At 40.7% G+C, this 14686-nt stretch overlaps 3 protein-coding genes and 1 long non-coding RNA gene across 5 annotated transcripts in view; 2 read left to right on the top strand and 2 right to left on the bottom strand.

Moving 5' to 3' along the window:
• LOC104950042 (histone deacetylase 7-like) overlaps nt 1-14686 on the top strand; it is a 232818-nt gene that overhangs the window by 178538 nt on the left and 39594 nt on the right. The window lies entirely within an intron of this gene.
• Nucleotides 7-3939, bottom strand: armc1l (armadillo repeat containing 1, like). Of its 2 annotated transcripts, none has more exons than XM_010776467.1 (7): nt 3848-3939; nt 3229-3415; nt 3023-3114; nt 2543-2726; nt 2349-2465; nt 2097-2171; nt 7-1968 (listed from the first exon to the last, which is right to left on the bottom strand). In XM_010776467.1, exons 2-7 carry the CDS (start codon nt 3379-3381, stop codon nt 1774-1776), a joined length of 816 nt encoding a protein of 271 aa, XP_010774769.1. In that variant the 5' UTR covers nt 3382-3415; nt 3848-3939; the 3' UTR covers nt 7-1773. The 2 variants fall into 2 exon arrangements, with proteins under 2 accessions (XP_010774769.1, XP_010774770.1); XM_010776468.1 differs by lacking the exon at nt 3848-3939 and adding an exon at nt 3497-3721.
• mtfr2 (mitochondrial fission regulator 2) lies at nt 4025-10381 on the top strand. The gene is made up of 8 exons (XM_010776469.1): nt 4025-4177; nt 5199-5382; nt 5560-5664; nt 7167-7291; nt 7606-7808; nt 8781-9081; nt 9571-9754; nt 9837-10381. The coding sequence occupies exons 2-8, from the start codon at nt 5311-5313 to the stop codon at nt 9879-9881; spliced, it is 1035 nt and encodes a 344-aa protein (XP_010774771.1). The 5' UTR covers nt 4025-4177; nt 5199-5310; the 3' UTR covers nt 9882-10381.
• Nucleotides 12979-13960, bottom strand: LOC104950030 (uncharacterized). Its single transcript, XR_798882.1, has 3 exons — nt 13800-13960; nt 13664-13704; nt 12979-13397 (listed from the first exon to the last, which is right to left on the bottom strand). It is a non-coding gene; the product is annotated as an uncharacterized lncRNA (long non-coding RNA).

Here is a 14686-nt window from a genome sequence, read left to right as displayed (position 1 = left end):
GATTCTGAAGTGAATCTGAAATCACAGGGGCATCGAATGCCCCCTTGTGACTCTCTAAATGTGTGTGAATGAGATTAATAATAATGTAAACTGAGATCAGCTGTAAAGTCTTCAGCCCTGATACTTGAAGAGATGTTTTGTTGTTGCTACTGTAGAACACTGTAATCGGACATAATGTGGCGTTATAACTGGAACTCGCACAACAGGCTCCGAATGACATGGTTTCATTAACGCGTCTCTTTGACCCGAAACCTCATGATTCAACGTTTCTATTGAAATGTTACTGAAGAGATATAGGAAGGAAGTCGGTGCATGAAGTTGTATTATGACTACAGGAAAGTCTCATGTAATATATTTTTGCTGTGTCTACAGTGTTTAAGACTAGGAAGTTATTAATGTGGGCGTGGGAGGATCATGAAGTTAAATAACGACGAAAAGAAAATACTGTTCGTAAAATAATGATTTGTTTAGTTTTATTTAATTGCTGTACAGATGAAATGTGATTCTTTGTTTTGTCCTCCATACTCTTTAAATGGAGCAGAAAAAATCTTCTTTGTCGTTAAACCCCTTTCCTTCGTTTACCATTTACATTTATCCCATCGCTGACTTTTGTTTTGGCCAAGAAAAATACAAAATGAATTAAACTAATATGGTGGTAATGTTAAAATAATGTAATGTTTTGTTGATTGAGGAATTATAAGAAGAAATGCTGCTAATTGTGTTCCTTTGCCTTACCGCATCGTGGCAAGTATGATGTCACTTGTCTCTCTCACTCAAGTGAAGATATGCATTCCCAGCGTGAGCTTTGACACTTTGGACACATGCCATAACTCTCCAGTGACTTCTGCTTGATTTATGTTAACGAATATCAAAGCCTGTGATGAAATGTCAAAGCTATCTGTCCTTTCTACTCTCTTAGCATTTGGTTCTCGAACCTCTGCACTTTCCTCTTAGTTATAATATTGCAGTACCACCAAAAATGGAAGGATACTCCAGAAAGATTGTTTATGTAGTGCTGGTTTCTGCCAGTGGTACATGGCATTCTGTTCAATGTGGTCAAAGCTTGAAAATAAACTGCTTGTAAATGACGTTATACATACATATCCTATAAATTATGTTTAAAAGCTGATATATTTTACTAAGACTGACTAAGAACACAAGGCTTTGAAAACTGGAAAGCTTTTACTACGAAGAGGGGCTGTGGGAGATCTGTGAACCACTGTACAACTGATCACTGTACAACTGCTGGCAAGTAAATAAAATGTTTTGAATTGACGATTCACTGCCTCTTTGGTCCAAAATACTGAATAAGAGTAGAAATGGTGCATTTAAAACATGGAGCAGATTTATTTTAGCATAAACCAAAATAACTAGCAACATACAGCATTTTTACAGAAAATACTTTTCCATCAGTGTCAAAGTAGAAAAAGTCTTTAAAGTTGTTTTTCTTACATGTAGAGACAGTTTAGAGAAAAAGAAAGATAAAGAAAATATTTACACTTCATGAAAATAGTGGATAGAAATCAGCATATACGCAGGTCCAGAGACAAAATATGCTTTCAAGTGTGTGATCCTCTATATTCAACTGCTTAACCAGAAGTGCTTATGCACATCTGGGTCATTTCTAGTTATTCACAACAAATGATGACTGTTGGTGAAGTCCTCACAAAGGCAGGATGTTAGCCCGAGGGCTGCTAACCTCCAGTGATGTCCACTCTAGTTATATACACAGCAGCTGTATTCCACAACTCTGGGATTTGAACTGCAGCAGTATCACCAGTAGAACGTTTTGGTGAGGAAACCGGCGGCGGCGTTGAGCCAGCTTCCACTGGAATCTTCTTTAGCTGTGGTGCGGGAAATCGCTCGGTCCACCTCCTTCTCTGGGCTCTCCTCTTCTTCTGGGAGGTAGTCTGGGATAGCTGAGTTCTTCTGGACGTCCACTCCAGATGCGTCTAGAGGGACCAAAACCTGTAGATACAAAAATGATTGAGAGAACTTAAGAACACATTTTGAAACCAAGACAACAATTGAGGTGTATAGTATGGATACTTAAAAACGCTGCTAAACAAAATAAGGAATCTAGCACCACCACTCACCTCTTCTCCCGCCTCATTCTTCACCACCTGCTGGGCCGACAGCACCTGAGTGGCTGCGATGGCTGATGCCAGACTCTGAAAAACAATAGGCGGAGATCAGATATAAAGTGTTCACCCGCACCATGTGTACATAAGTTGCTATGATAATGCAATAATACAAATGTTGACTACAACTACAGGAATACGACTCATTTTTGAACAGGCTGGTTTCTTCCTCAGCAGCCCCTGATAGTTAATGTGTTGGTGCGTTACCTCAGTGGGCAGGTCTGAACGGATGCGGACAGTGCATCTCTTGGTAGTCATCTGGAAGGTGAAGCTGATTACCCCTCTGACCTTCAGAAGAGCCTCCTCACACAAGCTTCGCTGGTCCTATAAGAGAAAAAGTATAAGTTGCAGCATTTGATAATAATAGTCACGGTCTTGCTTGTGTAGGTCAGTCTACTCACAGTGCTGTCCAGGCCCTTGATGTGCAGAGTGACAGACTTGGCCTTCTTTTGAGAGGAGTTGATAAAGAACTGGGGTTTCTTTCTCCTCTCCCTCTCAGGCGTGCGGGGGATGGGTTTAGCAGGCGCAGTCAGAATATCATACACCTCCTGGGCCAATGACGTGATGTCAACAGACAGGCCCTGCCTAAATAAATAAATATTATATTTTATGTTACCTAGTTCCAAACCTCTGAATTGCCCCCCACGATTCTGAGTCTACAGTTAGGGTGATAACTATTAGGCTTTCCCATTCACTTCTAGTGTTTAAGTACATATCATTATATGCTTAAACTTAAGATAGTACAACAAAACAGCATTAGGAATCATTACAGTTGACAGCTCAAACTACTCTCACTGGAAATGTCAAGTACAATTACATGCCAAGAAAATACTCTTATCTAAAAAAAAAACAGTGCACAGGAGTACAAAATAATCCCTCACCTTACAATTAGATTCTCCAAGCTCACCATCATACCCAGTTCATTCTTCATGGTGGGGATGTTGGGGGACAACTCAGCCAAGTAGCGCAAGGTCTGAGGACAAAGGCAGAAAAGTATTAAGAAATGCACCACATTTAGAGAACATTGGTCCTTTAAAGAATATTTGGCAGGAGGACAGTACAACACAGATCAGCATCTTTCACCCACCTGAAGAGTTGCAAAAAGCACGTCTGTGTTCTGGTGGTCCAGGAAGAGAACCAGCCCGGGGAGACAGCCCTGATCCTGGACGATCACATCTCGGTTCTGCGGTTCAGATGCCAGGTCCCGCAGCTGAGTAACCACCGACAGAGCATCCATCATTGCTGTTAACTTCGGTTAACCACCAGATCTGAAACTGAGGATATCAAGTAAAATGTGTTTTACCGTTAGCCTGATACGGACAAACTGTTGTGTGTGTGGCGAACGTTGGACTTACGTTAGCCTAATTATAAAACAGAGGAAATATTACGATCAAGTGGGATGACGTTACCATTACTAGCGTATGATTTAAGGCTGGGTTCTCGAGGTACGAAGCTACTTTATAAACAGTGATTCAAGCTTGTCCTGTCGGGGTCAACGTGCTAGCTAACGTTGTGGCTAGCTAAATAAGCTAAAGTTAGCAACTTTTGAAACGGGAAGAAGCTGCAGAACTTAACAAAAGTCCCTTTTCATTTGTTTATGTTCATCATTTGAACACACAAATATGCAATACTTCAACACATGATAATACGAGCGTCTAGGTAGTGAAATATAGATGGTACAATGTAGTTTTTGTGTTGTTTCTTACCAAGTAGAGGAAGACGCTCGTGCAGAAAAATACAAATTTGATGTTGGGCTTTTCGCGACATGCAATTGGTCGAGCAGCCGTTGCCACTGCTTCACGATCGACCGCTCCTATTGGCTCCTCACACTAGTTCTGTATTTCTATCCAATCAGAGGAGCTTTTGCTACTGCGGCTTTATTTGACTTCACACACACTCGCTGCTTGGACTCGTGAGCTGGGATACATCTGCACGTTCGAAGTGTTTATCTGCAGTTACAGTTGATATATTAGGTTAACATCAAGATGTCGGACAAATGTAGCTCCTAGTGCATGTTTTTTCAAGAAACCTCCACGGTAAGTAGATATATAGTTTCGTTATACCGCATGTTTCCTGGTATAGCAGTTTACTTCGAGCCTCTTTACCTCTTTTCTGTGGGACACTGCGCTGCCTGTGAGGGGAACCTGCACTTCCCCCCACACAGAAAGGTTACTCTGTTGAGGTTAAAACAAAAATGTACTCTGAACCCGCTGTGCTGATCCAATTGTATTAAATTCATGGACTCACAGCCGAGTCAGCCGTACAGGGGGACACTATGGTCAACCGGAGCATCAGTGTGTGATGTCAACAGAGACACAAAAAGCTGCATTGATAATGGACTCCAGGGGCTACTGGAATTAAAGTTTGATAGCATAGAAATAGTTTTTTATTTTTAATTAATTGCCTCTAGCTGTGGAAATGAAATGAAACCACAATGGGTGTTTCCTGTGTTTGCATCTGTTTCCTTGTGAACCTAGTTAAAGCCAAGGTGTGTGGGGGAGGTTTAAAGACTAATCTCACAATTTAACACACCATTCACTTCGATGTAAGACCTGTTTTGATTCACACATTCAGCTGCACATACAGTATCATTTTAAAACATAACAATACAATAGAAAACAGAAGCCAAAGTTGAAATATATATATATGATCAATTCAGAATCCAACAGGGCTATTATATCATTTATTTGACCACAGGAAGCCAGAGAACCTCTTTAAGAGCTGGACTGATGTAGTCTGCTTTATTGGTCTCTGTGAAGACAAACGGCAGCATTCTGAGTCAGCTGCGGCTGTCTCCTCCCATTAAGGAAACACTACAGTAGCCAAACCTACTAAAGATACAAATAAGTTATTTTGAATTAGACTGAGATGAAAACACACTCTTCAATTCTTGCATTTGAGTGGACGTTGTTTTGATTTTGTTATTGTTTTATTCATGTTAGGGTTAGGGTAAGACAAACTTCTAACTACAAAAACATTTTGTATCTCTTGATGGATTTTAGTACCGACTTTACTGTGTTTTGTTCAATAGCCTAAGTGCTGTATGTTTGGTTTCAGGTGTAAAGTATGTGACTCAGTGGCATCCATTCTGTGTTGGCCTCTCGCCAAGTTAAGTCAGCAGAAAGAGGAGCTTTGCAGTCATCAGCTGGTGCTTCAAAAAGTCCTAACAATGTCTTTAGCCGAGGATATTCTGGATTTGATGCATGCCGTCCTGGAGTATTTTGGCGTGCCTCCAGACATGGTGAGTGCACAAACGCTACTGTTACAACTATGGTCTTAGTATTTGTGTTTTTGGTGTCAGGTGTCACATTTATTGGTCCTTTGTTCTCTTAAAGCTACCAAGTGAGTCTTGGATCCTTGGAAGGATGGCACATTTGAACCAAGACTGTTTTGTGTGTGTGTGTCTTCTTTCTTGCAGCTGGTTCCAGTGTGGGACAGTGATCTGTGCGGTCAGTATCGCAGCATCGTGCGGATGATTGGGACAAACCTCCCTCTGACCCCTGCACCACGCATCCACTTTCAGGTACTGAACCACTCGTGTTTCTGAACATACGGAAGATTATCTAAAATGATAAATAACCTCATCAAATAAGATAAGACTTAATTCATCCCGAAGGAAATTGTTGTGCCAGGAAAACTTTTGTAGCTTGTGAATTTATCGAGGGAAAACAAGGCCTTGATTATTGACATACATCAGTGTTTCTCAAAGGGGGTGGGGTCGCAGAGGCCTGACAGGGGGGGTGCAAGAGACCAGGAGGAAAAGTTGTTATGACAAAAAAAAGAAATCGTAATTTGAAAAACTATTGATTCAAAAATAATATGCTACAGTACAAGTAGAGCAGTGTTAGAAAAAGGTGCACTGGGGAGTGATTTGTAAAATATCCATAAAGAAAAAATAAATCTGTTTCCAGTTCTGTTTCATATGAGTGTTGAGAGATGTATCCATAGATCTCTTCATGTTGCTCTCAAAATGCACCAGATTGATGCTTTTAACTTCAATATTTTTTTTAAATCTTCCCGGGGGAGCTTGCCCCCAGACCCCCCTAGAGGTTGTTAGGTCCACACACCACCTATAAAAATAGTACTTTACCCCTGCTTACACCTATATGCCGTGAGCTGATTATCGAGCCTTCATTGTAACTGTCGCGGGTGTACTATGTATATGCGTGTGGAGTGTTGCAGTAGAAAATTAAACTGTAGCGCCCAGTACATTAATGGGAAACCCTAAATGTTTGAGCACCCTCTATGAAACGTCAAGCTACCCCACAGCACACCCAAAAGAAAATCTCTGGTGCTGCCACTGAGCCCGCAACCCCGTTTTGAAGAAATGTGCAGTGCATAACATTGCAGCCACTAATGCTGTGATAAGACACACTTTTTGGTCAAATATCAGCATTTTCTTTCTTTTCATTTTTTTGCACAGATTGCAAAGTATTATAACTTATTGTTCTAGCAAAGGAATTGCACAATTGTATTATGTATTTATCTTTTTGAGCACACAGACTTATGGAGCATTGTTTTATTATCACTGTTCTAGCAAAGTGATTTTTTTGAAAGGAATGCTCACGTTCATATTGATGTATTTTAATAAATGTTAACTTGGCCCATTACGTGACTATTTGTGTTGGGGGGGCCCAACTTTTCTCCAAAGGGGGGGCCTGACACAAAAAGTTTGAGAACCACTGACATACATAGACAGGTGTCATAGAGAATGCTTGAATTCATCTACAGTATGTTGTGCAAGAATAGAAATTGAAGTTCTTGAAATTATAACGTATAAGTTAATAAAAAGGCAATTTTCTGCGGTCTACAAATTCTGTGTTGAAACAGTTAATTATTTGTGTCTCAAGTTATGCCATGTTGGATCCTTGAATATATACAAAAGTGGCCTGGAAAGTTGAAAGTCCTTGAAAAGTCATGAATTAGAATATAAATTACACTGTGACCTTGACTGGAGAAAAAATATCAGAGCAAACACTTGAGTTTGGTCAAAAAGTGAACACGATGTCCATATTTGGTCCCCAGGTCCCTCTGCTCTCCTATAAGCCGCACGGTTATGTGGACATGACTGTGGATTCAAAGTCCATCCCCTCGTTCGCTGACGTCCTCTGGGTGTTTGAGGATGAGGGGGAGAGTTTCGCCAAGACCAGGTACGGACACAAATAGACACAGGACTAACTCAGACAAGGTCATGTTTCCCAGTGCTGAAAACCATATATAGAGAATAATTCAAAAGTTCGGTGGTTTATTGCATTATTACACCAAACAAAGGTGTAACACTCAGCTAGTGAGATCAACTGCGCTGTTTTATCGTACTCAAAATAATTTGGTCACTACTTTCTGGTGGCAACATTTTCCTTAAAGGGCATCTTGAAAACTGTTTACCTCTATTGTTGCCATAGAAATTTATCGATGTTTTGAGTGGAAGTATGTTAAATATTACACTGATGCATTATCTCCATAGGAACCATTTACTTCCGAAGAAGCAAAGTACTGTAAATCGGGAAGTGTTGAGGTACCCGCCTCAGAGTAAAGCCCAGAGAGGAGGGGGTCCTGTGAGGCAGACCACCCAACCAGACGCCCTGCAGAAGATCACAGCGCTGGAGAGTCAGCTGCTCAAACTCCAAGCTCAGATAGCCATGATCGTTACCGCCGCTCCAGCCTCAGGTACGCACTCTTTGTACCTCTACTTTTCAAAAAACACACAAACACATGGGGCATGATGTCGTGGTAATAGTACTAAGATCGTTTACTAAAGTAAAAGTAATAATAGGAGATTCTAGTGGACTCCTATCTCCGGGTGCTAGTGGAGCCTCGCAGATGGGGGTGCTGCAGCCCCCTCAGCACCCCCTTCCCGCGTCCATTCGCGATATCTTGCGGTCTCGCAGACCCCACGCAGCAAGCGGAAAATGAACCCAGCTCACACTGTCCGCTCCTCGCAGCAGCGAGCCGCGCAACGTCCCGCGCAACGTCCCGCGCAACGTCCCGCCAACACAGCACTCAGACTGCACGCAGCATTCTCATCTGTTTGTCATTACTGGTGTCATTTTCTGGTTGCTAACGCCATTGTAACACATAATCACTGATGTTCCGCTGTAACGGTGGTGGACTCATCAGAACATAGTGGGCGAGCTGACCAATCGGAGCACAATGGGCTCATGGGGAGGGGTGGGCAGGAGCTCCAACAAGCCGTTTAGGACAGAGATTGAATACACATACTATACAGAGATGCTGTATGAGAAACCAATGTGATTTTGGAAAATTGCACAATATAAATCTATTCTAGTAGACCTCAACAATGGAATTATGATCAGTAGAAATGGCCATGCCATGGGACCTTTAAAGTATCAAATATAAATACTCATTATGCAGAATGGCTCTTGAAGTTTTTTTTGTACATATACACAGTATCATAAACACATCATGTTATTATTTTTTTAAGTAACTGCAAATATAAAAAATAATTGGTTAAAAAAGGAGTAGAAGTATAAAGTGGCAAAAAACGTTAATAATAAAGAAGAGTGAAAGTACTTAAATTGTACTCAAGCACTTGAGTAAATGTACGTGGTTACATTCCACCACTGTTGGCATGTTATACGCGTGAATAACATCCTTGTGTTATTTCAATGTGTTTAAAAGGTCTGTCTGAGACCCAGAGTACCCCGGGAAGTCCTCTGATGTCTCCGCCCCCCCTCACCTCCACGCCTCGCTGCTCTGCTCCTCGTCCCCCTCCTCCTCCACCACCACCTCCCCCTCCCTCGTGCCCTGGCTCCACCGCTGAGTCCTCGTCTGTCGTAGAGCTGATCCGCCGGCGGAGGGACAACGACAAAAACCTCAACAAGGGTCCACTCAAACCCCAGGACTCAGACGTTAAAGGGACGCCGTCCATGCTGGATGTCCTCAAGGACTTAACTCAAGTCAAACTGCGCTCGGTCAACAGGTGAGCAACCGAAGCCTTAAAAACTGTTAAATCTACCACTAAAATCCAAGGTATATGCTGTAAAAAACATGTTTTGAATTGAAGTACAACATGCACATTTTTCTTTTTTATATTTTTATTCTATTTTATAATTTAGTTAGACCTACTTTTAACTTCTTAGGTTTATATAATTATGTTTTTTTTCATTTAAATCTTTTTTTTTTATATTACATTCTTATTTCTGATGTTTATATTAACATTTGTATTCAATTAAATATAAACAAATATGTATATTTTATTTTATTATTTAAAATGGAGCAACTGCAATTTAATTTTTCTGATTGTTGATTGATTCTGAATATGGGTGTCCCATATTATAACAATATCCTACATTATGATGCTTTATGTCCCAATGTGGCAGAATGTTCTCAGAAAGTACCCATCGTTTATTGTCTTATTTAGATTTTTTTTTTCTGTGTCTCTAAAACGTTCCTCCTCTGTCCTTCTTAGATCCCCGGGGGGCACTCCGGTGAGAAGGCGGCGCAGTAAGGGAGGCCCCGCTCTGCTCAGCGACCCAGCGGCTCTTATCGCTGAAGCGCTGAAGAGAAAGTTTGCTCAGCATCGCCACAACGACTCCTCCGACAAAGAGAACTCACTGGAACTCTCGCCGTTCGGCAGCCCAGATATACCCAAGGTTAGATTCCCATAGACGCACTCCTCACACTCCCACACACACCTCTGTCCGCAGCTGTAATAATCCATTGCCTCTGTTTCAGATTCCGGTCCATATCAGACGCAGCCAGGGCCGCCTCCACCTCTGATCCTGCTGATCGGACCCCAGAACGTCTGACACCCCCTCCTCTGATTTTAGCTCCCACAGATGTGCCTCTCAAACAGATTGCAGCTACTGACTTATTTTCGTTTTTATTTTCTGTTTGTCTAATATATTGTTCTTGTAGGAAACTTTATCTCACAATGAACTTGTTTCTGTTACGTTTGTCTTTGTTGGGAAGCTTGAATGTATATTTGTGTTACAGCGATCGCTGTGAAGGAATTTGGTACAGTTTTGCAAAAGTACAGTGTAATGTTATGTTTTCAGTGTTGTTCATACAGTATTTGTATGGTGTATTTTTAAACAAAAGAATTTGTCTGGGCAGGAATGCACCGCTGCTTTTAATGTCTCTAAAGTCCCATTGTAAGGCCTTTTTATAGTTCCTGATTTAAAAAAGAGAAATTTAATAACGGAGCATTGATATTCACCAGCTCTATTCTATGCAACTGCTGTTTCATTTTTATAATAAAGTTTTTAAGTGCACTGATACATTTTGGTTCTTCTTTTCATGTTTTCAAATATTTCGGTTTGTATGTTTAAATCCAGTTTTAGTTGAAATGTATAACTTTTTTAACAGTTTGCTTTAAATCAAACTGCAACAAAGATCAGTCATTCTCGTGCACGTGATGTCATTTTACATTGTTATTATTGTTACATTATTAACGGGTACTTCATCTTTTTAACTACTGTGTTAATAATAACACTGTTTGTCTTAGTTAAGTTTATTTTATTTTGAAGTTATTTATATATATGTACCATTTCTTATTGGTATAGAGCAGGATATTGTTTTCCATGTTTCTAGTGTAGCATCGGAAACATTTTATTAAATCACGTGCCCTTTTTCTTTAATGTAGCATTTACTTTAATTATACTATTCATACTTCAGCTCTTTTGTTTAGAGCTGTAATTATAGCACTTGCCAGTAGGGGGCAGAGTAAGCTATTTGTGGCACCTTACTGCAAGTGAGTCTGTAGAAGAAGAAGAAGACCAGTGTGAGCACATTGGGTTGCTGTCTGGTAAATGTAAGTATAAACTGTAGAGATTAAGCTATATTATAGTGATACTTCTGATCAGAGCAGTTCAAAACCTCTCTCTCTCTCTCTCTCTATATATATATAAAATATAGTTTAGTGTATCAATTATTGTTTTTTATTAACATCTTACCTTCTCATTTAAGTTTTTTTCGTTCACTCGACCCCACAGTGAGCATACTGATTAATAAACGAAGTTATAGCCTGCCCTAAATTAAGAAAGTCATGTATGTTATTGTGTAAACCTGTTTTTTTTTTTTTTTAAATTGGATCATTTATCTAATAATTGTTTTTTCTGCTCTCAATTTACACTGACTCCGGATCTGTTGCTGTTCCCTTATGATGACAAGGTGAGGATTGAATACATTTGAATCTACATTGTTTATTTAGGCTAGTACATCATGGTATCACAAAAAAACAAAGCACCAACAGTTATGTCTTTTTATGTTAGTACATCATTATTTTTCAGTTTATCTATTTATTTGACACAATGTGTAGTAGCTAAACTTCTCACACACATATTTGTTGTGGTTTGTTCTCACAACAGGGGACTGTTTCCAGCAGCATACATACTGAAATAATTTAACACATTTAAGGCAAGGCAAGTTTATTTATATAGCACTTTTCTGTACGTGACAATTCAAAGTGCTTTACAAAACAAATTAAAATACTTTTTAGGAATAAATACAGTAAAAACACATTATATAATGGCATTTCACAACAGGCATTACAAAGCAAAGATAATAAAATAATTAAAATAAACACCACAGGTATACAATACATGTTTAAAAGGCATACTGTAGTGCGAATATGAGCAGCTCAATTAAAAGCAGCGGCATAGAGATATGTTTTTAGTCTCGACTTAAAAATAGTAAGCGTTTCTGCGGACGTGCATGATTTGGGTAGTTTATTCCAGAGTGTCGGGGCATAATAGCTAAATGCTGCCTCCATTTTTTGTTTTTACTCTCGGAACCGATAGCAGACCCATCCCAGAAGACCTGAGGCACCTTGATGGCTCATAATTATGTAGGAGTTCAACAATATACTTTGGTCCTAAACCATGTAATGATTTAAAAACTAGCAATAGTACTTTAAAATCAATTCTTTAGCCGACTGGAAGCCAATGTAGAGATTTCAGAACCGGACTGATGTGATCCACTCTTTTAGTGTTAGTGAGGACACGTGCAGCAGCGTTCTGAATCAGCTGCAGTTTGCTGATGGATTTTTTTGTCAGCCCTGTGAATACACTATTGCAGTAGTCGAGTCTACTGAAAATAAAAGCATGGACAAGCTTTTCTAAGTCCTGTTGTGACATTAGTTTATTAATCCTCGATATGTTCTTTAGGTGATAATAAGCAGACCTTATGACTGTTGTAATGTGGCTGTTGAAATTCAGGTCTGAGTCCATCACTACACCCAGATTTCTGGCTTTATTAGTGGTTTTGTAGTCTGCCGACTGAAGCTCTGCGATTACTTTTAATCGGTCCTCCTTTGCTCCAAAAACAATGATCTCAGTTTTTTGTTTGTTCAGTTGGAGAAAGTTCTGATTCATCCAGTGAGTGCTTAATGCACTTGCTCAGTGTTCTAATCGGAGGATAGTCTCCTGGTGTGATTTTAAAATAAATCTGGGTGTTGTCTGCATAGATGTGATAGCTTACATCGCTTTTTTAAAATAATTTAAGCCAGAGGTAGCATATAAATATTAAACATTTTTAAATTTAAAATAACTTAAAGGTTTTGGATAAAAAACTTCAATAGAAAAATCACCTGTCAGAAGTGCAGAGATGGCTAAAGTAGACACATCCTTTACTCAAGTAGAAGTACAGATACTCCTGTTTAAAACTACTCTGGTAAAAGTACTGACTAAACTTCTTTACTCAAGTAAAAGTAAAGAATTATGGGTTTCGAAATGTACCCATAACTAGTCAAAGTCAACTTTATTGTCAATCTCTCAGTTTGTTTGTACAGACAGAGAGATCAAAATACCGTTTCCCACAATCCCGAATACAAAAATAAATATATATACAAATATGTATATACCTATACACACAATCAAAAGACACATTTATATGTACACATTAGACCTAAATAAAAGCACAACAATCAATATACAAAATAAATTATAACTCTTGAATTATCAACATTTTCCATGTGTTTCCTGTTTGAATGGTGATATGCACAGTTGTACACGTGAAGGCCTAACAAGCACTACTTGCAGCAGGTCACCTTTGAAAAAGAGATCAATGATCTCAATGGGATTCACCTGCATAAATAAAGGTTTGAAATGAAACAAGTAACATGCAGAGGCAGGGGCTGCCATACAAGGGCCACCTGCTCATTGAAGCTGCCATTCAAACACTGTTGGCCACGCCATGGGAGGCACCTTGGGGTACTTGTACTACTAGTACTCGTCTACATTCTGTCCAACCCGGCACTCGAACCAGCAGCGTCCAGATTGGAAAGGTCACACAGTACTACAGAGAGAGAGGAAAAAAATCTGGTTATTTGTTATTTCTTTGGTAATATCAGATATTAATGAGAATATATCTAAAGAAACATTGCTTGAACAAATGTGGCAGAGGCCTCTATCAGAAACATGGGTGGTCATAGAGAATACAAAAAGGCAGTACAAACTCATACAAGGTCAAAAGTTTGGTTACTATATTTCAAAAAATACTATATGTGTCTGAATGATCAGCTTCTTAACAGCATCTGTACCAAACTATGCATCGCTGCCCACCTGTAGGGGCCTTCTCCAGTAGCATGCTGCTGCACCGCATCCTGGCCATGCAAGAAAAAGAGAAACAAAACTTAACATGCGCTCCATAGAAAAGTTCAAATTAAAGCACTTGTATTTAAATAGATTTTGAGCCTACACTTTCGAATGTTTCATCACCGTAGACGATCAAACGAGGAAATCCATCCGCATTGTCCACACACCGGACGGGAAGCTGCAGAATCATCAAAAAAGGATTTTGATGATGAAATGTGTCATATACTTCGAGCTTTAACAATGTAAACACAAATTCTATTTCGTATATGGCTTCGCCCTCTAAGGCTATCGCGATTGGGTAATCCCCCTGCACACGCAGCACTGAAACACTTGTAGTCCACGCCCACCCGCAAGGTGGGCCCCACCCTCGGGCTCCCTCCCGGTATAAATAGGAAGGAGGCCCGACAATCACCTCCCTCTTTTCTTCAGCACACTGTTACTGAAGCACAAGAGACACTTCAATTGCAGAGTAAACATGAGTAAAAATTGTGTGAGAGATTGTCCCTCATGTGGCTCTGGGTTCATAATGAGTTATGACCAGCAGAGATAAAAGCAGTATGCGAATCCTGCCTGGGGTCAGAGCACGCATACGCGGCTTTAAACCAGTAGGTAGCATGCACACACTGCGCCCGTCTCCCCTCGGGCGACAGGAAGCGGAGAGCGGACGCTGCTGTGGCCGAGGAGGACGATTGGCCCGGGGCCGAGTGTCCCTGGGGCCGAGTGTCCCTGGGTCGAGTGCCGGGCAGGAGTCCGACAACTCCTGCCCCGCCTCCCTCCACGGTTTACCGTTCGGTTCTCCCCTCCCTCCTCTCCCCCGAATGGGGGAGACAGAGTCGGAGCAGGGTGCCAGCTTGGCGGCCGAACATGCTTTCCCCCTCTCCGTCACCACAGTGCTGCGGGCGTTAGGTGACGGCCAGAAAAATGCTACTGGACGCTCCAATCAGCCCGGACGGGCTGTTCGGACCCCAGTTCAACACCATGGTGGAGTCC

Source organism: Notothenia coriiceps, unplaced genomic scaffold (genome assembly GCF_000735185.1).
Source record: "Notothenia coriiceps isolate Sejong01 unplaced genomic scaffold, NC01 NC01_scaffold00017067, whole genome shotgun sequence".
Classification (NCBI taxonomy): domain Eukaryota; kingdom Metazoa; phylum Chordata; class Actinopteri; order Perciformes; family Nototheniidae; genus Notothenia; species Notothenia coriiceps.
Note: the sequence above shows the minus strand (reverse complement) of the source record. Positions and strands in the feature narration are given on the sequence as shown.